We start from the raw sequence: 20,236 nt of genomic DNA, 5'->3' as shown, positions 1-20,236 counted from the left end.
ACTTGAGGAGCTAGCTTGATCTGAGGAATTCAGATCAGTTCATTTTTTGATTTTTTTGTGTACATAACAGCAGTGTACTGTAACATGCATGCTACAGACAGACAAAAAGATGTGAAAATGACTCAAAGAGGATTCTTTTCTGGGTGAAAAATCTGCAGAATGTGTGAGTGAAGATAATGACACATCTTGGATTTGGCAACAGCTTGAGCAAGAGTGACACTTAAGCACAAACACTTCTTTAATCACCTTTATTACGATTCTACTGCACGGGGACACTGTCACTGGCTGGATGGCAGAGCTACACAGCTGGTATTGCAGACTATCTCACTTGAGAATACTCATTCCTCCACAAGCTCAAGCTATCTTACAATTTGGGAGAGTATGGTCTGTCAATTCACCTCAAGGAATGTGGAGCTGGTCATTGATTCAGAGACCATTTTCTTTGTGTTGTTTGTCCTTCAGGTGAAGAATAGTCTGGCTATGTGACTATTTTCTTCACCAACAAAGATTCTTCTCAACACATCTCATGCTTACCTGTAGAAGGTGACGTCATGCAGTCAATCATCACCATTAGAGGTCTGTTGCAAAACTATACATAATTCTGTATATAGCAAGAATCAACTGAAATCAATTTATGAAATTTATTAGTTTGTCAGGTAGCCCTCCTCAAAGCTTATAAGGAACTGATAGATGCAGATGGACTACTACCATGAGATCAGCATAGACTCATTTCTGCATCCTGGTTTAGAGGTATGAGGTTGTAGGGCAGACCGGTATAAGATGAGCAATTTTTTTTTACTTTTATTTCTATATCTTTAAAAACAGCAGTCACAGTGGCAGATGCTTTTTTCTGGCAATTGTGCCAAGGTCTACTTCACTTAGTTATGTATCCCTGGAGGTATTTTATAAAGTCTATGTACTTTAAAACTGATTCATGAATTTTAAAAGTTTCTGTTTTGGCTCAGTTTCCCACAGGTTGGGGTACACTGGGTGTGTAGGTAGGTGGGAGAGCGTGTAGTTGTAGGTGGGATCATCATTGTGCTGAATCATGTTCCTTCCTAGCTGCTCTGCCGACTGAAAATAGTCTTGGGAAATCCCTTTTGGAAGCAGAACACTCATCCTTGTCCTGAATGTAAAGGTTTGTTGATCTTGTCGAGCAGTAGCTTTCTTCTGGACAAATGTATCTTTAGACATCCAAGTGAATACATACCAATACCAAACACAGCAATAACCATATGATATCAGTAGTGTCAAAAAGATGCTAGAGAGGTTTTTGAGATTGATCTTACCCTTCTGTGATCTACATGTCTAAAAACAAGGATATATATGCTCCATGTCCTTGCCCCAGCTTGGAAAGTGGCAATAATGCACATTAACATTAATTTGAAAACTTCCTTTAAAAACCGTAAGAAGATGAAAAGTTGCATAAATAGGTTACACAAAGTGACGTACTACTGTGGTGTGCTAAAGTAAAATAGCCAATGCTGAAAAAAGTGACACCGGAGGAGGTGTATTACAGTGACACCTGGATATATCTTCACATTAACTGCTATCATCCTCCCAGACCAATGCTCAAGAAATATTTTAAACTTCACTTTGAAATAAAAGGCATACAGTTCTTTGGTTCTGTAATAAATAAATTCATAAATAAGGCCTTTTGTGTGTATTATAATGATGCTAGACAGTAGGGCAGCAGTGTGATGTAGTGATAAGCAGCAGCCTTGTCACTGAAGGGTTGCTGGTTTGATTCCCTGCTGGGCCACTGCTGTTGTACCATTGGGAAGGTACTTATCCCATAATTGCCTAGAGTATATATTCAGCCGTAAACATGAATAAAACTATAGCCTATGTAAGTTGCTCTGAATAGCACAGTCTGCTAAGTGACAATAATATAATGTAACGATGCTAGCAAGACTGTAACATTTTGATGCTAATTGCGTGGTATTGTATCGCCTGAGGCAAGTTATACCTATCATCTTTGGACTCTGGGTTTAAAATTCATGTCCATATCCCCAGAGTCATGCAGTATAGCACTGATGATGCTGCTGCCACCATCTGAGATGTTAGAGTAAACAGAAGTAAACTGATTTTTTGGTTTTTTTTTTTCCTGATTTGTTTGCTAGCAGATCTTGCATCTCTTATTCTGCTCTTTGGAAATATTTACAATCCCAACTTTTTGGAGCTCCTGTAAGGGAAGTTGCCTGACCTGTTTTTTTTTTCCTTTTATTTTTCTTGGGGAGGCTTTAGGAAATGGCCCAGTGGAGGGAGATATATGCTTCACTTGGTATGCGTTTGTTTTCAGGGGGCATGCTGGTTCTGACGTCATTGTTGGGAAATTCAGTGGCGTTAGTCGAAGACTGTTGGATACCGACTGCAGGTGATGTGCCAGTTTTCAATTGTATGGCAAATGCAACACGATTTATTGATTTCCTCATGCATGGTGGCATGTCTTACCTCTCAGGCAGAAAACTACTTTACAGGGTATCATAGACCTACTGCCGTGTTTGACTCATCTCTTTCAACTCCCCCTAACACAGGCACTGCCTTACATAAAATAGGGCTTCACATCTGTCTACTCCCCTTCAGATAAAGGAGGCATGGCCTCTAAAATGTGTTTTTTTTTTTATGTGGGTAAAGTTATTTCCTGATTGCAGTTTGCTTACCACTTACATAGATGGCACCACCTGGCTAATCTTGTACTTGGTTGCCTGGCAACAAGAGATGGCTCATCTCACCCACAGGCGCACTGTATGCAGCCCTCCCTCGGCATCAGGATATAAAATGTAACAAAAATGAAAGTTTGGTCCCTCAGACAATGGGGTGTAGTAAATGCATTGCAAATGCTGAAAAGCTCTCATGTAGTGTACATAGTGAGTGTGTACATATGTGATTCTATGTTCAATTATTTAAAACAAGGGGTGTATGCTATCTTTGTCCTGTATGCACAAAACAGGCTGCAACACTGATGGGTACTGGGTGAGTGTGTGTGTGTGCATGTGTGAGTGTGTGTGTGTGTTTGTTTGTATGTGTGTGTGTGTGTGTGTGTGTGTGTGTGTGTTTGGGGGGGGGGTCACAATAAAAAAACAACACTATTCCCTAAATTTGGCAAATTTGGTGCTCAAAAGGCTTAGACTATCCTGCATAGTTTCACACTGGAATGCAATATTTGCTGCAAAGGGTACAATGAATGCGAGGTGTAGTGCTTGCAGTTTAAGTTTGTAAATCACAGCACCACCTAGTGGAGCCATGTAGAGTAGCATTTGCCCTTGTAAGGTAAATGGGAATACTAACAAAAAGTAGAACTTTCAATGAAGAACAGTAGGTTGCATATCCTCACATTTCAAATTAATCAGCCAATACACAGAGTTATTCCAGATTCAAAGTAAGCTGTACATACTCCTACAAAATCACTAGGTCTGAATTACAAAAATATCTGGGATTCTCTCCAAAAACAGCAGATAATCATAATAAGAACCCAGATACTTTATAAATTATAAAGCCACTGTGAAGTGAAGTGCAGAATCGATAGGACAAGTCTTGGACCAATTTACTTGAAAGGATAGAGAAAACAATGTATAGCATTAGTTTGGAATAGTGTCTCTGTCATGGATGAGGTGTTTGTATTTTTGCATCATATGTATGTCAATTCTTCAGGTGGCAGAGCACTTTCTGTAAATGTGTATTTACTGACATGTGTGTCTGTGACCTGTGCCTGATATTTGTCACTAATATCGTTTGGGAACTTTTTTTTTTTACTTTTTTTATACTGATCATACTGCGTCTTTGTTCTGTTCACTGCTGCATCACTGGGCGGCAGCGTTGATGTTGAAACATTCTGCAGTGAGAAGAAAAGTGGAAAAAACACACTAGGTGATGAAATACAGCATGACACGTCTATGACACTCTAGATTATGGTAACTTTTAACTTTGCATGACATTTGCATGATACCTCTTGTAAGTCCACTCAGCTGCAGCAAGCATTGATGTTACGTCACGATTATTATGTATCCCAAACCTCTGTGTTTGTCCACTTGAAATAAGATGGACACAATGCATTATTAAATAATATTCATCAGCGTCAGGGGCATCTGACGAAAGGGTCTACCAATATTTTAACAGGAGATTTGTAATCCTGCGCCAAATATACCCGGAAAGGGATTCCCTCTAGGGTGTACACCTATTTGCGCTTTTCTGGTGACCAACAAAGGAAACACTTGCAGGGCTACAGCAAGATATGGAAGTGGGTTTATCTTTGTTTTATTTGTTTATTTATTTATGTTTTTTAACTGATGGCCTTCTGCAGTTCGGGAAACGTCTATCAAGATCTGTCAAGGTCGTTCTTCACCATTTTCATCGAAGGGGAGAAATCAGGCTTGCATAAAAGAAGGATTTTCCCCTGTATAAACTGAACAATCGTTTAGTGTCTGCTCATTTCCGACACCGATCACTTACAGTTATGATTTTAACCATCGCATCTATTTTCCACCACACGATGCTGGTGACATATAAGCCTGCAATCGTGTCTGGCGTAACTTCTAGCATTTGTCTGTGATGTTTGTGCATGTTGGGGGGGCTCAACGGAAAGACAACAGCTTCACCCAATAAAATGTCAAATTTACGTTTTACCTCTGCGGTAGCTGGCCTTTAGATTCGTCACTCTGGCGTGTGACCATTATTGTGGGCAAATCAAATGGAAAGGAAGGCTGGGTCCGCCTTTTCCCTTTGGTCTAAGATTAAGTGTACACTGTCAAATTGACACACCAGCTGTAATTGCGAATGTCAGAAGTGGGACATGACGTGGTCCTATCTTATCTAGCTACGTATTCTGACAGAAATAACAGATATGACAACGTAATATCAGGTACTGTTTTCGAACAACTAAGTCACTTAAGGCATGAAAATTTTTAATTGCAGAGGAGACATTCATTGCCCTTGTTATGGGGATCCGTATTAGATAGCCCGGCTACATCTCTTTGCTACAGTAGTTCCGCCCTCAGCGCTAGAGATCGCCAGGGGCAGCGCCGCCGTCAGATCTGCGGATCAAACGTTGTCATTTGTTTCTTTCTGGCCGGGAACCATGCGCTCTGTTGCGGGCTTGATTTGTGTGGTCGCATCAGCTACTTTATACCTCTACCTTCTGTCTTCGTACCTTCCGCCCGGACCGCGACATTTTCGTCAGAAAAATGAAGGGGAGAAGTCGGAGGAAAACGCCGACGGAGACTCGGGGGCTGAAGAGTACAGGTAAGTTAGCTAACAGGCTAACATGACTCAATGACGGTTGATATCTGAATATGGCTATGTAAGTAACAAGCTACCGAAGTAATATTTAAAAAGCGAAGTACCTTGCTAACTAGCAAGCTAGGTATGTAACGTTGCATTGTAATGTTGACACGGCTAGCCACGCTGACTGGCCAGTTAGCTAACGTTAGGCTAACGAGCAAGTAGCTAGCTAGCAAAACTTGTCGAGTAACTTGCTAGACTAGCTGAGATAGCTGGCTAACCTTAACTATACCGCATATCGTCGTGCGAAATAAAACACGTGTTTGGACATAACCCTCGGCTAACTAGCTAAGCTATCCGTCACATTTTGTTTTAAAGTTAAGACATGGGATTGAAGTGTGGCAAGTTATCTCCTGTAACTAGTTGGCTATCTTTGAAATGTCTACAAAAACGTCGAGCTGCGTGCATAAAGCAGATAACGCGAAATAGCCATTTAACGTATTCAGTTTAACTATTCTATATAACGTATTCAAAGCTTAGAAGACAGACTGCACAAATACATTTGCCATTAAAACTGGTCTAAAAATTAAGCAAACTTAGTTAACGTTACAGGAAACGACTTAAATTATTTAATACAAACTGAACAAGCACTGTTTCGAAAGGGAGTGCTACTCAGTTTTTTTAAAAATCCTACATTTTAAAATATGTAACTTGACCTGTTTATTCGATACAGTTTACCAAAGTTGAACGTAAACAACTTTGAGCATCAGAAATACACTTCCAGCTGAATATGTACTTCTGTTATGTATCTGGCTGAAAATAAATTACGTTTGTTAGCCGGCAAGACTCTCTCATTGTCAACTAGTGTAACCTTACTTAATGCTGGAATACGTTAATGATAGGTTACTTATTGCTGGTCAGTGCAGGAATAAATTGCAAATACATGCAACACGCAGTAATGCGAAGAACAAATACGATGCAGTGTGCGAAAACATCACCATATAATGTGTTTATGTAATATGTATGTATGTACGTATGGGTAAGGGTACAGAACATCATTTTAAAGTAGCAAATGTGGCATAGACTAGCTAGCTAGCTACATCAGCAGAAGTGTGCATCTTTGGGGTTTTTTTTTCTTTTTCTTTTATCCTCTGTATGCTAGTACTGCAAAAATGGACATGACTGGATTGTGGTTGATGGTTTACCACGTTTGCTTAGACCTCAGTGTCATTGTGTTGGTTTTTTTTTTCCATATAGGAAACCCCAAAAAGTGGAGCACTCTCAGTACTGCATGCCAACTCATAACTTTGCAGATGACATACCTAAAATATTGATTTATTAGACGGTTTGAGTCTCATGTGTTTGGACTGTACCTTACTCTCTGACACACAAACCAGATAATTTTGTGCTTCTGAACTTTGATGATATTGTTGATTATTATCCTCCTTGCATATACTAAAAGCACGTTCTTGAAATGTCACTTACATTTTCACATCTTCTTTTTCTTTTTTGAGACCAGCTGATCTTGTCTGTCCACTCTTTATGCATTCTTTACCTAACTTATCTAATCGGGGTCACCCGCAACACCTCCAGTTACACGTTCCTCGTTCTCCTTCTGTTTTGACGAAACGTGAAGAGGTCACAGAGTGATTTGATCTGCTCTTCTATTGGCCATGTTGCCATAAACAGTGGCAAATCTATAGGAATGAGAAACACTGTAGACCCTGAATTTTACATTACATTACATTATTGTCTTTTGGCAGATGCTTTTATCCAGAATGACTCAGAAGGGTTACAGTTTTTACATATTGTCCATTTGTACAGCTGGATATTAACTGAGGCAGTTGTGGGCACCTTGCCCAAGGGTACAGCAGCAGTGCCCCAGAGGGGGACAAAACCGGCAATCTTTTGGTTACGAGCCCTACTCCTTACCACTATGCTACACTGCCAAACTGCTACACTGAGTTTGGACATTTATTTCCCTTTGGAGAGACGTCAGCCTTTGGAGGTCTTTGTGAATGAGTGGAGCGGAGCGAGTGTGTTCATTAGTGATTGTGCACTGGAGAGAAATGTGATGGAGGCTGTTTGTATCTTGGATTTGAGCCCCCCCACTAAACACCGCCCTTTATACCGTTTTCTGCATTATCCCTGAGGGCTTTGCTTATGATCACACCATGTGCCGTCATTGGAGGGGGTCATTTGATAGCCACTGCACTTTGTACTCCAGTTTGCGGGCTGTTGCACGCTGAAGCAGATCTGCACACCCATAGATAACAGATCCACCCTTGTGTCTCCAGAGACCTTGGAATCAGTTCAGATTATCAGATCAGTTTTGTGTACACTGAATACCAGGGAGCCATTAATCTGTAGTTAATAATGCAATATGAAGAACATTACCGTTGTTCATGGGGTTTTGTTTTTTTAGTCAGTACTGCCCACACAAGGAGGCTGTGCAGCTGTGGGCTAGTTTCTCTGAATCCTCTGCAGTTGGGAGCATGCACACTAAGCCCTGCTTCGTCCATGTAGAGAGAGAGAGGTGCCGTTACGTAACAGCGTGGACAGGAATAACAACGGCTCGGCTGCATTTCTGGAAATGGAGTAGCTGACAATATCAACACAGGCTTTGAGTGACGGTGGTGGTTAATGATCAGGGAGCGTAAGAGGATACTGTCGTTCCATTTGACAGGCTGGTAATTTGTTGCTTTATGAAATCTGAAAGAGAAGGGTATATTCTGCTGTCTCCTCAATGCAAACCCAACTTGAATGTGAGCAACTCTTCTGGTACCATTTTATATTGCTTCCTTCAGTTGGTTGTGTTCATCACGTAACTAAATGCAAATTGTTCAGTTGGTTGTGTCAGGTAGGTGTGGACCCTCACAGGCTTATGTAATTCTTTATCAAATGTCTAATATCCAAATATGCAATATAATCACATATGATTGGGCTACTCATTACTTCTTCTGTCTTGTCAGTGATATGAGGGCCTAGCGGTCTCCCCTGTCTCTTTGAGGTGGTCGCTGAGGCCAGTCCACAAATGCTGGCACTAACACAGTGGTTTAATGGTCTGTACAATTAGCACCTTGCAGATGCATTTGTATTTCTGCACTTCTCCATGGAAACCAAATAGGAAGATGTGAGGGCTCTTTGGTTTCCATAGCCACGGCATGCGGTGGTTCTACCAACAGAAGCAGTGCTGAAAGGAGGAGAATTTATACCATGTCCCTTCTGTGGGAGTTTAGGCAAAATGAAACCCTGTGTACTTCACCATGACCAGGGGCAGCTCACATGCAGAGGTGGGCGTGCCCTAAACCCACACACTGACCAATGGGAGACTGATATGGCTGCAGCTCTCAGAAACATCTTCCAAAATAAAGATTCTGCCATCTTAAAATTCAGGGCAGTTCCTTGGGTTTGAGTAGACCCTTACACTACTGTGCATCACGCATCTAAAGCATGGCTCTTAATGGCTAATTTAATTTAGCACTGATCACAATTCACCTCCCCCTCTCTCTCACCCCTGAGTCCCTTGGACATGATTTAACACTATTGCTTATTCAGCTTACACTTCTGCCCCAATGATTCTCTTTGATGGTCTGATGTTTGACAAAAATTTGAAATGAAAGTTGCTCTGCTTAGGCAAAGATATGCAAATTAAATTCCTGCAGGTGCATTGGACTAGGTATTTACAAGATACTGTATGCACACTGCTACAAAAATTCATACTTGGAGGTCTGTCGAGAATATTTGATTCAATCAGCCGGTTGGTAATAAGTGCAGAAAGTGCTCAAGTGTGCAGACTTTTCAGCTGAACGTTTCAGCGCTTTTCGCTGACCATGAAGATGATGTCCTGTCAATCACTTTATTTCCATGAGACATGAGATATACGTGTTGTGTGCGGGAAGCGTTGCCTTCACTACATCTGGTTACGTCCGCTACGTCCCGTCCTGCGATCAGGATTTTTAGGGCAGTGTCCGAATGGACACTAAGCGGCGTGTGACTGTATTTAAATTTTCCTCACCTTTGTCATGTGTAAGACAGAGTCTTGGGCATGCCAGGCTCCCAGTCTCAGTGTGAGCGAGGCACTCTTGTCTCATTGTCAGATGTAGCCTCTGTGTCCTTTCTTGCTCGTGATTTGATTGTTTTACATGTTTTAAACCTCATCATCATCCAGAGTTAACCTTTTTCAAGTGAAGAGCAAACATGTCTCCCATATATCCTTTGGCCAAAACAGATTTGCTTGGTTGTAAAATGAGTTTGTTTTTCAGCCAAAACAGATTTGCTTGGCTGTAAAATGAATTTGTTTTTCAGCGGCACATGAATAACCAAAACCATGCTCTTTTGGTCTGTCGGCGCTCTTTAAGTCTTTGTAGAGTGGCAAATAAATTAGAGAGTTTATGCTATATATCTTTGCTACCAGCTGCTTTAAAGTACTTATTGACTGGCTGTAGAGTTCAGTTGGTTCTGGTGGCTGTAGGTTAATGTGGATCTCAGTCACCGTAAGGTCCTGTTGGGTTCAGTCTTCTGAGGAGTCCTCCATTGTCCCCTAATGCGTTGCGGCCGTTTCCCTGCAGCCTGAGGTTTCCGGCAGACCTGGAGGAGCTGCGAGAGCTGGCCGAGCTGCTGCAGTTCTACAAGACCGAGCACACGGGCTACGTGCTGCTGCTCTTCTGCAGCGCCTACATCTACAAGCAGTCCTTCGCTATCCCTGGCTCCTCCTTCCTGGTGAGTACACACACACACACACACACACACACACACACACACACACACACACGAGCATGCATGCATGGTTGCGTGCACATCTGCTCCTCCACTCCTCTGATCTTCTACACTTCCACTTTCAAACTTGTAGCATGTGTGCTCATTTGCTTCCCTGTATCTGTGTTCCTGAGTTCAGCTCTGATCCTCTTCACCTCTGTACTTCTGCTCTGCCACTCCTCCACCTCCCTGCACCTCTGCTGTACACTCATTCTGCTCTTCTGATTCTGTACACCTTTATTCCTTTCCTTTTTTCCCTGATCCTCTAAACCTCTGCTCATCTATACTTCCACTCCCTTGTTTCTGATCATGGGCTCCTCTATTGCTCTTCTCGACCTCACCACAGCCCCTCAGTCTGCAGGGCAGTGGCTGAAAGTGCAGGGTGGGACTTACTCATTGTCCCAAGGGGTTCTGATTAAGGGCATTTTAAGTAAGCACAGAGGGCTAGACTTGAGTGCTAAGGTTTGGTAAGTCAGCACAGCCTGGGATTGACACATGCACTGGGGCCCCATATCGCTTTCTAGCACCCATCAAGACATAGCCTGAGTTCCTGAGTTGCGCTGCCCCCTCTGCTAGTGAGTTGCACAAAGCGGACAGGGTCAAAGGTCACGTGGGCTGCCCCAGATGCACTCTTGATACTTCTTTTTGGGGACTTTTGTGAGTCTTGTTGGATGGATAAGAGTGCCTGCTAAAAGAGCTAAATGTAAACGAGCAATGTGATGACATTACGGCCAACGGGAGCCTCCTACACTGAGGGGAGAAGCAGTGAGGAGCTGCGGATGGTGAAACCGAGCGGGAGAGGGAAGGAGTGAGAGAGAGAGGGGGAAAGAGAGGGGGAAAGAGAGGGGGAAAGAGAGGGGGAGAGAGAGAGGGAGAGAGAGAGGGAGAGAGAGAGGGAGAGAGAGAGGGAGAGAGAGAGGGAGAGGAAGAGGGAGAGGGAGAGAGAGAGAGAGAGACAGAGAGAAAATGAAACCCCTGGCTGTCATTGGCAGTCATTGGCTTTGAAGTGCCTTTTGAAGCCGTGCTGGCTGTGTTCCAGTGGAGTTAGACACGCCACACTGCACTGGAGTGGCTAGCAGGCCCCACCACTGCCCACTTACAGAGGAGGGGAAAACACTGCACAATTGGCAACATTGATTTTTTTGTGTTTTACATTTCGGCTACTACAGTGTAAATTAAAAAGCATTGCTTTCATTCAAAAGGGCTCTTTTACAGTGTTTTAGGCTGGGGCTTGATGGGCATTGTGCACTAAACGCAAGTGGTTATGGTGCTGGTAGAAGGGGCAGTTAGCTGCTATGTACAGGAAGTTAGCATGTGCTTGAAAGGGAAGAGAAGACTGATGTGTTGGAAGTACATGTAAAAATAAAGTAAGACAGGACAAAAAAATAAGTTTATTTCTGTATTGCCTTCATTCCATGGATAACGCAGATGGCTCTCTCCAATGCCACCTTTGCACTGAATGGCAAACAGGGTAGACAAATGGGCCCGAGACTGAGAGACACTGAAGAGAAGCACGGCAGCAGACCTGTGCAACAGCTGTGCACCCCAGGAGTCTGCAGAGGTGTGGGTGCACACACCGTCACAGGGTCGCATGAGCGTCGAGCCACAATGGACGCTTCAGCTCAGCCTCGATGATTTTCATGTCATGGGCTGTGTTCAGGGGCGTGTGCGTGAGCGTGCATGAGTGTGCATGACTGTGTATGCAAAGGCGTGTGTGAGCGCGGGCATTTGTGGGTGTGTGCAGTTGCCTAAGTTAGGGTCTGTGGTAATGATTGTCCTCTCCTCTTGTGTTCCCAAGAACATCCTTGCGGGGGCGCTGTTCGGCCCATGGCAGGGCCTGCTGCTGGCCTGCGTACTCACCACCGTGGGCTCCACCTTCTGCTACCTGCTGTCTCAGCTGTTCGGCAAACACCACATTGTGCGGTTCTTCCCAGAGAAGGTGGACAAGCTGCAGCGGAAGGTATGTGCCCGATAGGGGAGAGACCGGGTCCCAGAATTCCTGTGCATCCCGCCCTTCTACAGGCTGGGTGGTGTGTCTAAAGATAGGAGCTGGGTATGGAGCGAGAGGGGGAGAGGGCCTCCTTTCTGCACTTACGTTACCCCTCTGTGCTGCTGTTCCCACTGCGGCAGGAGGGCTGTGAAGAACATTTTCACAACCAGGAATATTGAACACATTCAGCGCCACCTTCTCCCCAGCAGTGAGGTTTTCACAAGACGGTGAAAACCATTAACAATTAAATAATAAAAATGCTTTTGAAATATTTAAACTGTAAAGAAAAACTACTGAAATAAATGAATGCAATATTTGCTTGAGTCTTAAATTTGACCCTCTTACATGGGTCAAGGTGAGTAACAATGTGATAATAATTTCTAAAGCGATATGGTGTTTATTTAATTTGAGTATTGTCTTAGAGAGTATTGTCTTTTGTCATCAGATGTTGTATGACAATAGTTTTACAGAGAGAACATCGTGTCTGCTGTGTGGCAGTCATTAACGTTATTTATCACTCATCACCTTTACTATTGATTTGTGAAATGCAATATTAAATATTCTCCACGGGGTGGCAGCATTTGACTTGTTCTGCGGTTAAAGAGGTGAGCTGCAACCTAACTGATAGAGCTTAACCAAACCGTCATTCGTGACTGATTCGATCATACAAGTAGGTTTTCAGTTGCGCGTATGGTTTGGCAGAAACGCATCTAATATCCTTCTCTTTTTTCCTCTCTTTTTTCGCTTTCTGTCCAGGTGGAGGAGAACAGAAGCAGTCTGTTCTTCTTCCTGCTCTTCCTGAGGTTCTTCCCCATGACTCCCAACTGGTTCCTGAACGTCACAGCGCCCATCCTCAACATCCCCATCACCATGTTCTTCCTCTCCATCTTCATCGGTGAGTGCCCCCTTCGTCCGTGCAGCCTGCTATTAGGGGATTACAATCTCTAGATCTGCCCTGTTTCCAGGTAACATTTCGTTTGCTGCCCTCCTCCTTTCTGGGCTCCTGTCCAAACGCTGCTTTATTGAATTGGTGTAAATGTGTCTGAATATGCTCCTTTTCCTCTGCAGTTTTAAGGCCGCGCCATATTTCCACTGTTTATGCATTTTGGCTCCGTAAATGAAAAGATTAGTAATCAAATGCTGAGGATTATTCAAAACATTCCAACATTTACTCACATGTTTGCTTTCTCTGGCGTTTCACATATGTCTTCCGTAATCTTTTAAGCATGTTCAGAGTGCCACAGTAAAATGGCCAGACTTGTTTCTCCGTTCTCATGTTATGTGTTTGGTTTGTTTTGTGTTTTATCCTAGTCTGTTCATATGTGTTGTCATGCTTGGTACTGCGGCTAAGGACCCTTGAACCTTTAACTTTTTGTTAACCAGATTCATTTATTTTGACAGACAGCTATATCCAGGGCAACTTGCTGTATTTTTTAATTATTTAAGAAATATGTGCCCAGTTTATACTGACTGATGTAAATCACTACCTTTCTTCAGTGGTATAGAAGATGTGCTATGTCCTGGATTTGAACCCACAACATTCAGTTCACAATTCCAGCCCCTCCTTTCCCACCTACTGTGCCACACTCCATCCGTGCCAAGATAAAATGCAGATGTGTGTCCCGTCCCGTCCCCAGGCCTGATCCCGTATAACTTCATCTGCGTGCGGACGGGCTCCATCCTGTCGGAGATCTCCTCCCTGGATGACATCTTCTCCTGGGGGACGCTGCTGCAGCTGCTGGCCATTGCCTGCATGGCTCTGCTGCCCGGGACCCTGATCCGCCACTACAGCCACGCCCACCTCAAGCTGCAGGGCCTGGATCGGAACGGGCACAGCCTGGACAAGAAGAGCAGATGACCGGGGGGTTACCGCCACGCCCCACACACGCGCCCCACACACGCGCCCCACACACGCGCCACACACACGCGCCCCACACACGCCGCACACCAGCCCCACACACGCCGTGTCCGTGCCCCACCCCCGGCTCATCGCTAGCTTTAAGTTCAAAGGGGAAAAAATGTTTTAGGTAACTGATGTCTTTAAGCAAAAGAAGCCTGCTGAAGATTCATCCTCTGGATCTCTGGCTGGAACTCCTTTGAGTGGAACCGTCAGAAAAGTCTGTCTTTCTTTTTATTTAATTTATTTCACGCTTTTATTTTGTTTGGATAGTGCTGTCTTCAAAAAGCTGTCTATGTTTGAAAGTTAAGATCGTCTGAGTCCGGTTCCGCTGCATATTAAGCGCTGGAAAGACTATGGCTCTCTGTAGTGTATAGTGTAGCTCACGCCGCACCTCCCCACGGCACCTCCCCTCGTCACCTCCCCACAGCACCTCCCTGCATCGCTGGGCTCTCCGGAGGACGCCGCAGGCAGCGGGGATTGCGGAGGTGAGAGCTGAGAAACGCGGGAGTCGCCGAAGCCGTCCGCACTTTCCAGCCTGCAAATTTGCACACAGCGAGGGGCTGCTTCCCATGAGTCCTCACAGCAAGCTCCAGTTTCACGCCAAAGCTTGTGTGTGTGCAAGTGCGAGAATGTGTGTGTGTGTGTGTGTGTGTGTGTGTGTGTGTGTGTGTGTGTGTGTGTGTGTGTGTGTGTGTGTGAAGTTTAGATTTATATACCCACCGTTTAGTAGTCCGTCTGTAGTGGGTGTTTTTAAATCTCTGTGGCACAGCTTTTGCTATGATAAATACTGTAATTTCAACTGTGACTTTTTTTTAAAGAATGTGATAGCTTTTCCAGGATGAACAAAAAAACACAGCACAAACTGCAGTGTCGTGGCCATGTTTTGATAATGGGGGCCATTTAGAAATGTTTTTATGTGCATAGGTAAAAAACGATGCTCTGAGAAGACCATAGTTTGGGAGTACCTTCTGCCTGTTCAGATCAGTTGGCCCCTGTTGGGCTCTCTGAAGTTCGGGAAAAAAAAAAACCCTCCGTCAGTCAGATCGCAATGAATTATATCTGGTTATGTGAGGAGTTTATATGAGACTCTTGCACTCATTTTGATGCATGTGTGTGTTGTGCAGAATAGTGTTTTCAGGTCCACTACTTTTATTGAGAGTGATAAGAGTTATATTACAGTTGCATCACAGTGAACATTTATGGAGTATTGGGAGACTTCACAGTGAGGGTTCATGGGGTTCATGGAGTATTGGGAAGATATCACACTTATTGATTGACTTAAGTGCCTTACCACACATCCCTGTCTCCTCACCAGCTTGCTACCACAACACAAGGAAAGAAACATTTACATTGACACTTGCCTTTCATAGACTCTTTGACTACTTATTGATCATCATTACTATGCTACATGATTTCAGAATGTAGGCGATCCGTTTTTTTTTCTTTCGAACAGATGAGAGCTTGTACTGCAGTTGGCAGCGGAGTGGGAGGGGCCAGCCCTGGGTTTAATGCACCTCAGTGTGGATGGACATTAGCTTCCATCGCAGGGTTTTGGAGAGGCTGCTGTGTTCTACCTTTCATGGCTTAGTCCTATGTGAGCCCTGCTTGGCCTTCAGTAGTTAATATGCTGTAACCTCTGATGTTCCCACAAAACTGTGGGGCAGCAGCTGAGTCTGTATAACACTTGTCAGTTCATGGCACTGAGAGGCCAGCTATGAAACACCACTGCTTTGTGTGTGTGTGTGTGTGTGTGTGTGTGTGTGTGTGTGTGTGTGTGTGTGTGTGTGTGTGTGAGAGAGAGAGAGAATGTAGTACATCTGTTTTGTTTTACAGCAGAGTACCCACTTTGTCATTACTATGGGAATACAGTTTTTGTAAATAAGAAATGGAAGGAAAATGGACTTTTTTGCTGTTTGATGTCCCCATACTGCGGGACTATCCAGAAACACTTTTGAGCTCTACCAACTGGGGCATTTAAACTCTATATGAGTATGATTATTATGGTTATTGCTGTTGTTATTGCATTTGAATACACATTGCATCACATGTTGAAGTAGAAGTGTGGTCAGCCAAAAAACTAATGCCCCCTCATTAAAAAACCCACAGGTCAACAAATCAAATTTTCATTGTCGTATGAAATTTTTTTGCACAGTAGTCTGCACCCTGATTCTATGGTACATGTCACTATTTTTCGGTTACTCTTAGCCACAAGAGTAACAGGGCATTTCTTTTGAGGGGACCTTTGTATTAATGTACACAGTTGAAGAATGTCATTATATATAGCTGTACGATATCCAGTGCATTGGAAATGTGATTAGTACATAAATCCAGGATGTGAAAATATCTGTACATTCATATGTACATAGTACCTTTCACAGTGCTTCCCTGTGGCAGGTCCTGGGGTTATATGTGTTCCCAGCACACTGGCTTGTGAGGACAGTGAAATACATATTCAGCATTGTGAAGTGTATTGTTTGCCAAATTCAAAGATGGGTCATGTGTACTGTTTACCATGAAGCTTGTATTGTACACAGAACTGGTGTTAACCTATAAAGGGCAGTATTCCACAGACATGGTTTGACCAGCATAATTTTCATATGCAGATGTATATGTCAATGTGGATAGGATGCTATTGTACTGGAGTGTGAGCTAATATGAAATTTATACTGCAGTGTAGAGGGTTTTAATGTTGCATCTCTGGGTTATATTACCAGAGTATCGCTTTGAGGTTTAAATTAATTTGATGGGTTTTTTTAAAATTATTATTAAAGTCAGAGTTACAGAGTGAACCCAGGGTGTGTTCATGCTAGGTACAGCCAACCAGACACTGGTTGGCTGTACCTTTAAGTAACGTGTTTTCCTTTAAGTAACGTGTATTTGTAATTGGAGTATGAAATTAATTTGTTTTTTTTATGATTCAATAAGTCTTTAATTTTGAGAATGGATCTCAAAGGGAAAGTGTTGGAAAGTTCACACCAAATCATCCACACAGTTCTAGTTAATGATATTGGTACACGTTTTGTAGGTGCCGTTTTGTTCAGCCACTCTTGAGTGCCCTTCATTTATATAACCGCAAAGGTTAAATATTCTAAACACCCACAGTGTGTCAGACTTCGGGTCTGACTCTGGCCTTTTTCCCTTAGTCTGTATTTGTGAAGTTTTTTTATTGTATGAGGGAAGTAATTTCGTGTGACTGTCTCTCAGTCAGTGGGAGTGGATTTGACGCATCTTCGCTCTCTCGGCTGTTTGATGAGCGCGCCTTTGGCTTGTGTTCCTGCCGCAGCTGGTCTTCACACCACGTCGACCCAGCACAAATTGCCTGGCAGTCCTTTTCTGGTGCAAAAAAAAGCCATGTCTTACAGAGTTTTGTTTTGTAAGTATTGAAATGCTTTTTATATAATAATAATAATAAAAAAAACATTGAAATTCTGTCTGAAGTTGATCTTTCATCTTACATTTCCTGAAAAGCCTCCCAGCTCATAACCATTGTAGGCAGTACAGCTATAAATGACTAAGAAAGAGCTTGTTTCAGCATGAGAATGTGGATGGACAGGGACTGTTACAGCTAGGCTCCTCAGCACGACCTGGGCTAATATGGCCCTTATAGCACAGGACTTAGGAACAGTGGAAGATGGTCCAACTTGATCATCCTTGCGTTGATGTCGGATCAGTGGATTCAAGTCTCATATGGCAGCTAATGTTGTTATGGGAGGGTCTGTATGGAAATTCGTTTTTGTGGTCTGCACAGCAACACAGTTAAACAGTCTGTCAACAATAGGTATGTAGTGGAAAATCAGTCAGTGGAGCTGCATACTGTCAGAATAGTACCTTCAGACCATGCACCATTATATACGCAGTGTCTGAAACTTGTAAAGAAAAAGATCATTCATCCACTCCAGGCACCTTAACCTCATCCTACACACAGACAAGCAGGCAGCCTGGAGCTTCAGTTTATAAAGCATGGTTATTCTGATGCACCTGTCCTCTGGCGAGGATGTGCTTTTCCTGAGATGAGCAGCCCCATATAGGTGTCAACAATAAACAGAGGAAAACTTCCCCTACCAAATATTTTATTATTTTACATCTGGCAGCTCGATATGTAATCCAGGTCCTGAAGGCCCAACCCAGGTTTTTAATCCACTGCTGGCCTGTACTCATACTCTGTTCTGGTTATTTTTCAATTTTTGATGAAAGCACTGTGTACTTATACAACTGCATTCCAAAAAGGATTAAATCTGAGCAAAGGGAGGTCTAAATCCTAATTAGTTAATAAATATTCATATATTGTTTCCATTATATATGTATGAAAAAGTATACAGTAGGCCACAAGTTGTGGACAATGCATTATCATTTTGTTGACAGTATTAGTGTATTAATCCTAATATACTAATTCTAATGATATGTGTAGGCAAAACACAAAAACTAAAAGAAAAAACAACAGTGCCAAGTAAGACAGGACAGGCCAGGGCTGTATGTATTGACTTTCTTTATTGCTCATATCCAGGTTGGTCAGCAGTACAGTTCACCCACAATTCAAGACAACAGCATAGCTGTTACCAGAGAGGTAAGGATCAACTCAATCCAGCACTGAAGCCATCCTCTGTACTTTCAGCCATGGTGATTCATGGTGGCAAACTGGGGAACAAGGGAGACCCCAAAAAGGCAAAAGGAAGTCCAAATGGTTACGCTGTGTGGAGGACTGGGTTCAATGTAAGAAAGGTCCACACTGTGTGAAATGCAGAATCTCTTTTACAGCATGCCACACTCCATGCATCATCTTTTCTCTCCTGTATCCAACACCACAAAAGGAGAAAACGGTTAAGTGTTCCTGTGTTCTAGGGGTTTGTGGTTTCAGCCCTCGGGCTGAGTCATGGCAGAAACTTAAATATAGCACCCACTGCCTCGGTCTGGTATTCCTTAGTATTACAGCTATGTAGTATGAGTATTTAGGGATGGACCGAGGTCATGTCTCCGTGTAGCATGAGAAATTCAGCATCGAGTGCTTTGTGGCACGCTGAGACATAGCTAGCTTTCATTATTCATTAAAACATGAAAACCCTCAGATCTATTCAAGAATGAAAGTAGTCACATAAGTAAGGTTGCAGGGACCCCCTCCCCCCCCTAAACACCGCCTGGAACATTCTCCTGCTCCACCACGTAAAGGGCTTCACAATGTCTGTTGCAGACCCTGAAGTTTGACGTCAAAATGCGCCGACCTGGTTGGTCAGCTGTGGGGAGGGAGGGCATGATGGTGGACGCTGGGAGAGAGACGCACGCGGGAAGGTAACTCCGGCAGCGGCACCGGCCGGGAGCGCAGTTTCACTCGCGGCCGGTCTGTCACCTGACTCCCTACACCTGCCGCAGCATTGCCACACACATGAATCAGCAGAGGGCTGGAGTACAGGTAGAAAGGTGAGGATGTGTCTTTCTTTTTTACACCACACTGATACAGCTGAGACAGGACCCCCCTGGAACGAGATGACACTTCTGTAAGCAATCAAAGTAGGTTTGAAAGACAGAGATTCTCAACTACTTCCTCCACAATGCAATGTTATATCAGAGTACCGAAGAAGGCAAAAAAAAAAAATGATTGTTTGCCAGAAAGAAAAAAAAAAAAAAACCAATATTATTCCATGTATATCAAAGTTAGGTGTCTTTGACAAGGTTTTGCACTGGCAAGTCCCTCATAAATTGTACAAAACTACAAAAACCAAGAAATGCGGGGGGGGGGGGGGAGACGACGACATAAAAACCCATCAGAGAAAGTCTACCCACCAGTGTGTTTGCATGTACATCCACAGTCTTTCCCTAAAACATACAGGAGCTCCACTGCATCCCCTCAGAAGCTCAGTTCTGCTCAGTGCTAAACTACTGTACTCCAACCACAGTGGAATGAGACCAATAGCGACCGCTTCCATCAGTGAGAAATTTAAACATATTTTTTTCATCCCGAGACACAACTGTGAAATTGCAACCCTTCACTTAGCTTTCCTGGCTAAAACAAGCACAAACCTCTTTTCTGTTCAGTCTTTGAGAGGTCTGATGAAACAGAGGGAGAGGCGAAAAGGCCACACTGCCAGAGGAAGGGCAGTTTTTTTTTTTTTGGGATTCTGGGAATGAGTGAAATCCCTGGGATGTGATGCGGTTGGAAAGGGCTCCCTCAATTCTTCGATGTGCGATTCTTCAAATTCTGCCACTAAAAATAATTCAATCACAGTTACAGAACAGCCTCCTTACGTTCCAAGACAAGTAATGTTAATCGGATAAAAAAAAAAAAAAAAAAAGCACAGAGGGATGGAAACCCCCACAGCTGTAATAGAGACTCCTTCAGTTGTGTTTTCTGTGAGAATCGTTTTCATTCGTTTCAC

The 20,236-nt window shown here is 43.4% G+C and overlaps 1 protein-coding gene across 1 annotated transcript; it reads left to right on the top strand.

Annotated features, from left to right (window-relative positions):
* The first annotated feature begins 4,740 nt into the window (after positions 1-4,740).
* LOC118785813 (transmembrane protein 41A-A-like) lies at positions 4,741-14,514 on the top strand. The gene is made up of 5 exons (XM_036540750.1): positions 4,741-5,241; positions 9,792-9,942; positions 11,777-11,938; positions 12,725-12,863; positions 13,606-14,514. The coding sequence occupies exons 1-5, from the start codon at positions 5,078-5,080 to the stop codon at positions 13,824-13,826; spliced, it is 837 nt and encodes a 278-aa protein (XP_036396643.1). The 5' UTR covers positions 4,741-5,077; the 3' UTR covers positions 13,827-14,514.
* Positions 14,515-20,236: the final 5,722 nt, after the last annotated feature.

The sequence above is a fragment of the Megalops cyprinoides genome, chromosome 11 (assembly GCF_013368585.1).
Source record: "Megalops cyprinoides isolate fMegCyp1 chromosome 11, fMegCyp1.pri, whole genome shotgun sequence".
In the NCBI taxonomy this organism is placed as follows: Eukaryota; Metazoa; Chordata; class Actinopteri; order Elopiformes; family Megalopidae; genus Megalops; species Megalops cyprinoides.
The sequence above is the reverse complement of the archived record's forward strand: the minus strand, read 5'-3'. Positions and strand labels throughout refer to the sequence as shown.

Excerpts from the sequence above, each read along its gene's own strand:
- LOC118785813 (XM_036540750.1), top strand. The coding sequence starts at position 5,078 with ATGCGCTCTGTTGCGGGCTTGATTTGTGTGGTCGCATCAGCTACTTTA. Across the intron at positions 5,242-9,791 it reads TCGGGGGCTGAAGAGTACAG|CCTGAGGTTTCCGGCAGACC; the intron begins GTAAGTTAGCTA and ends GTTTCCCTGCAG. Across the intron at positions 9,943-11,776 it reads TCCCTGGCTCCTCCTTCCTG|AACATCCTTGCGGGGGCGCT; the intron begins GTGAGTACACAC and ends TGTGTTCCCAAG.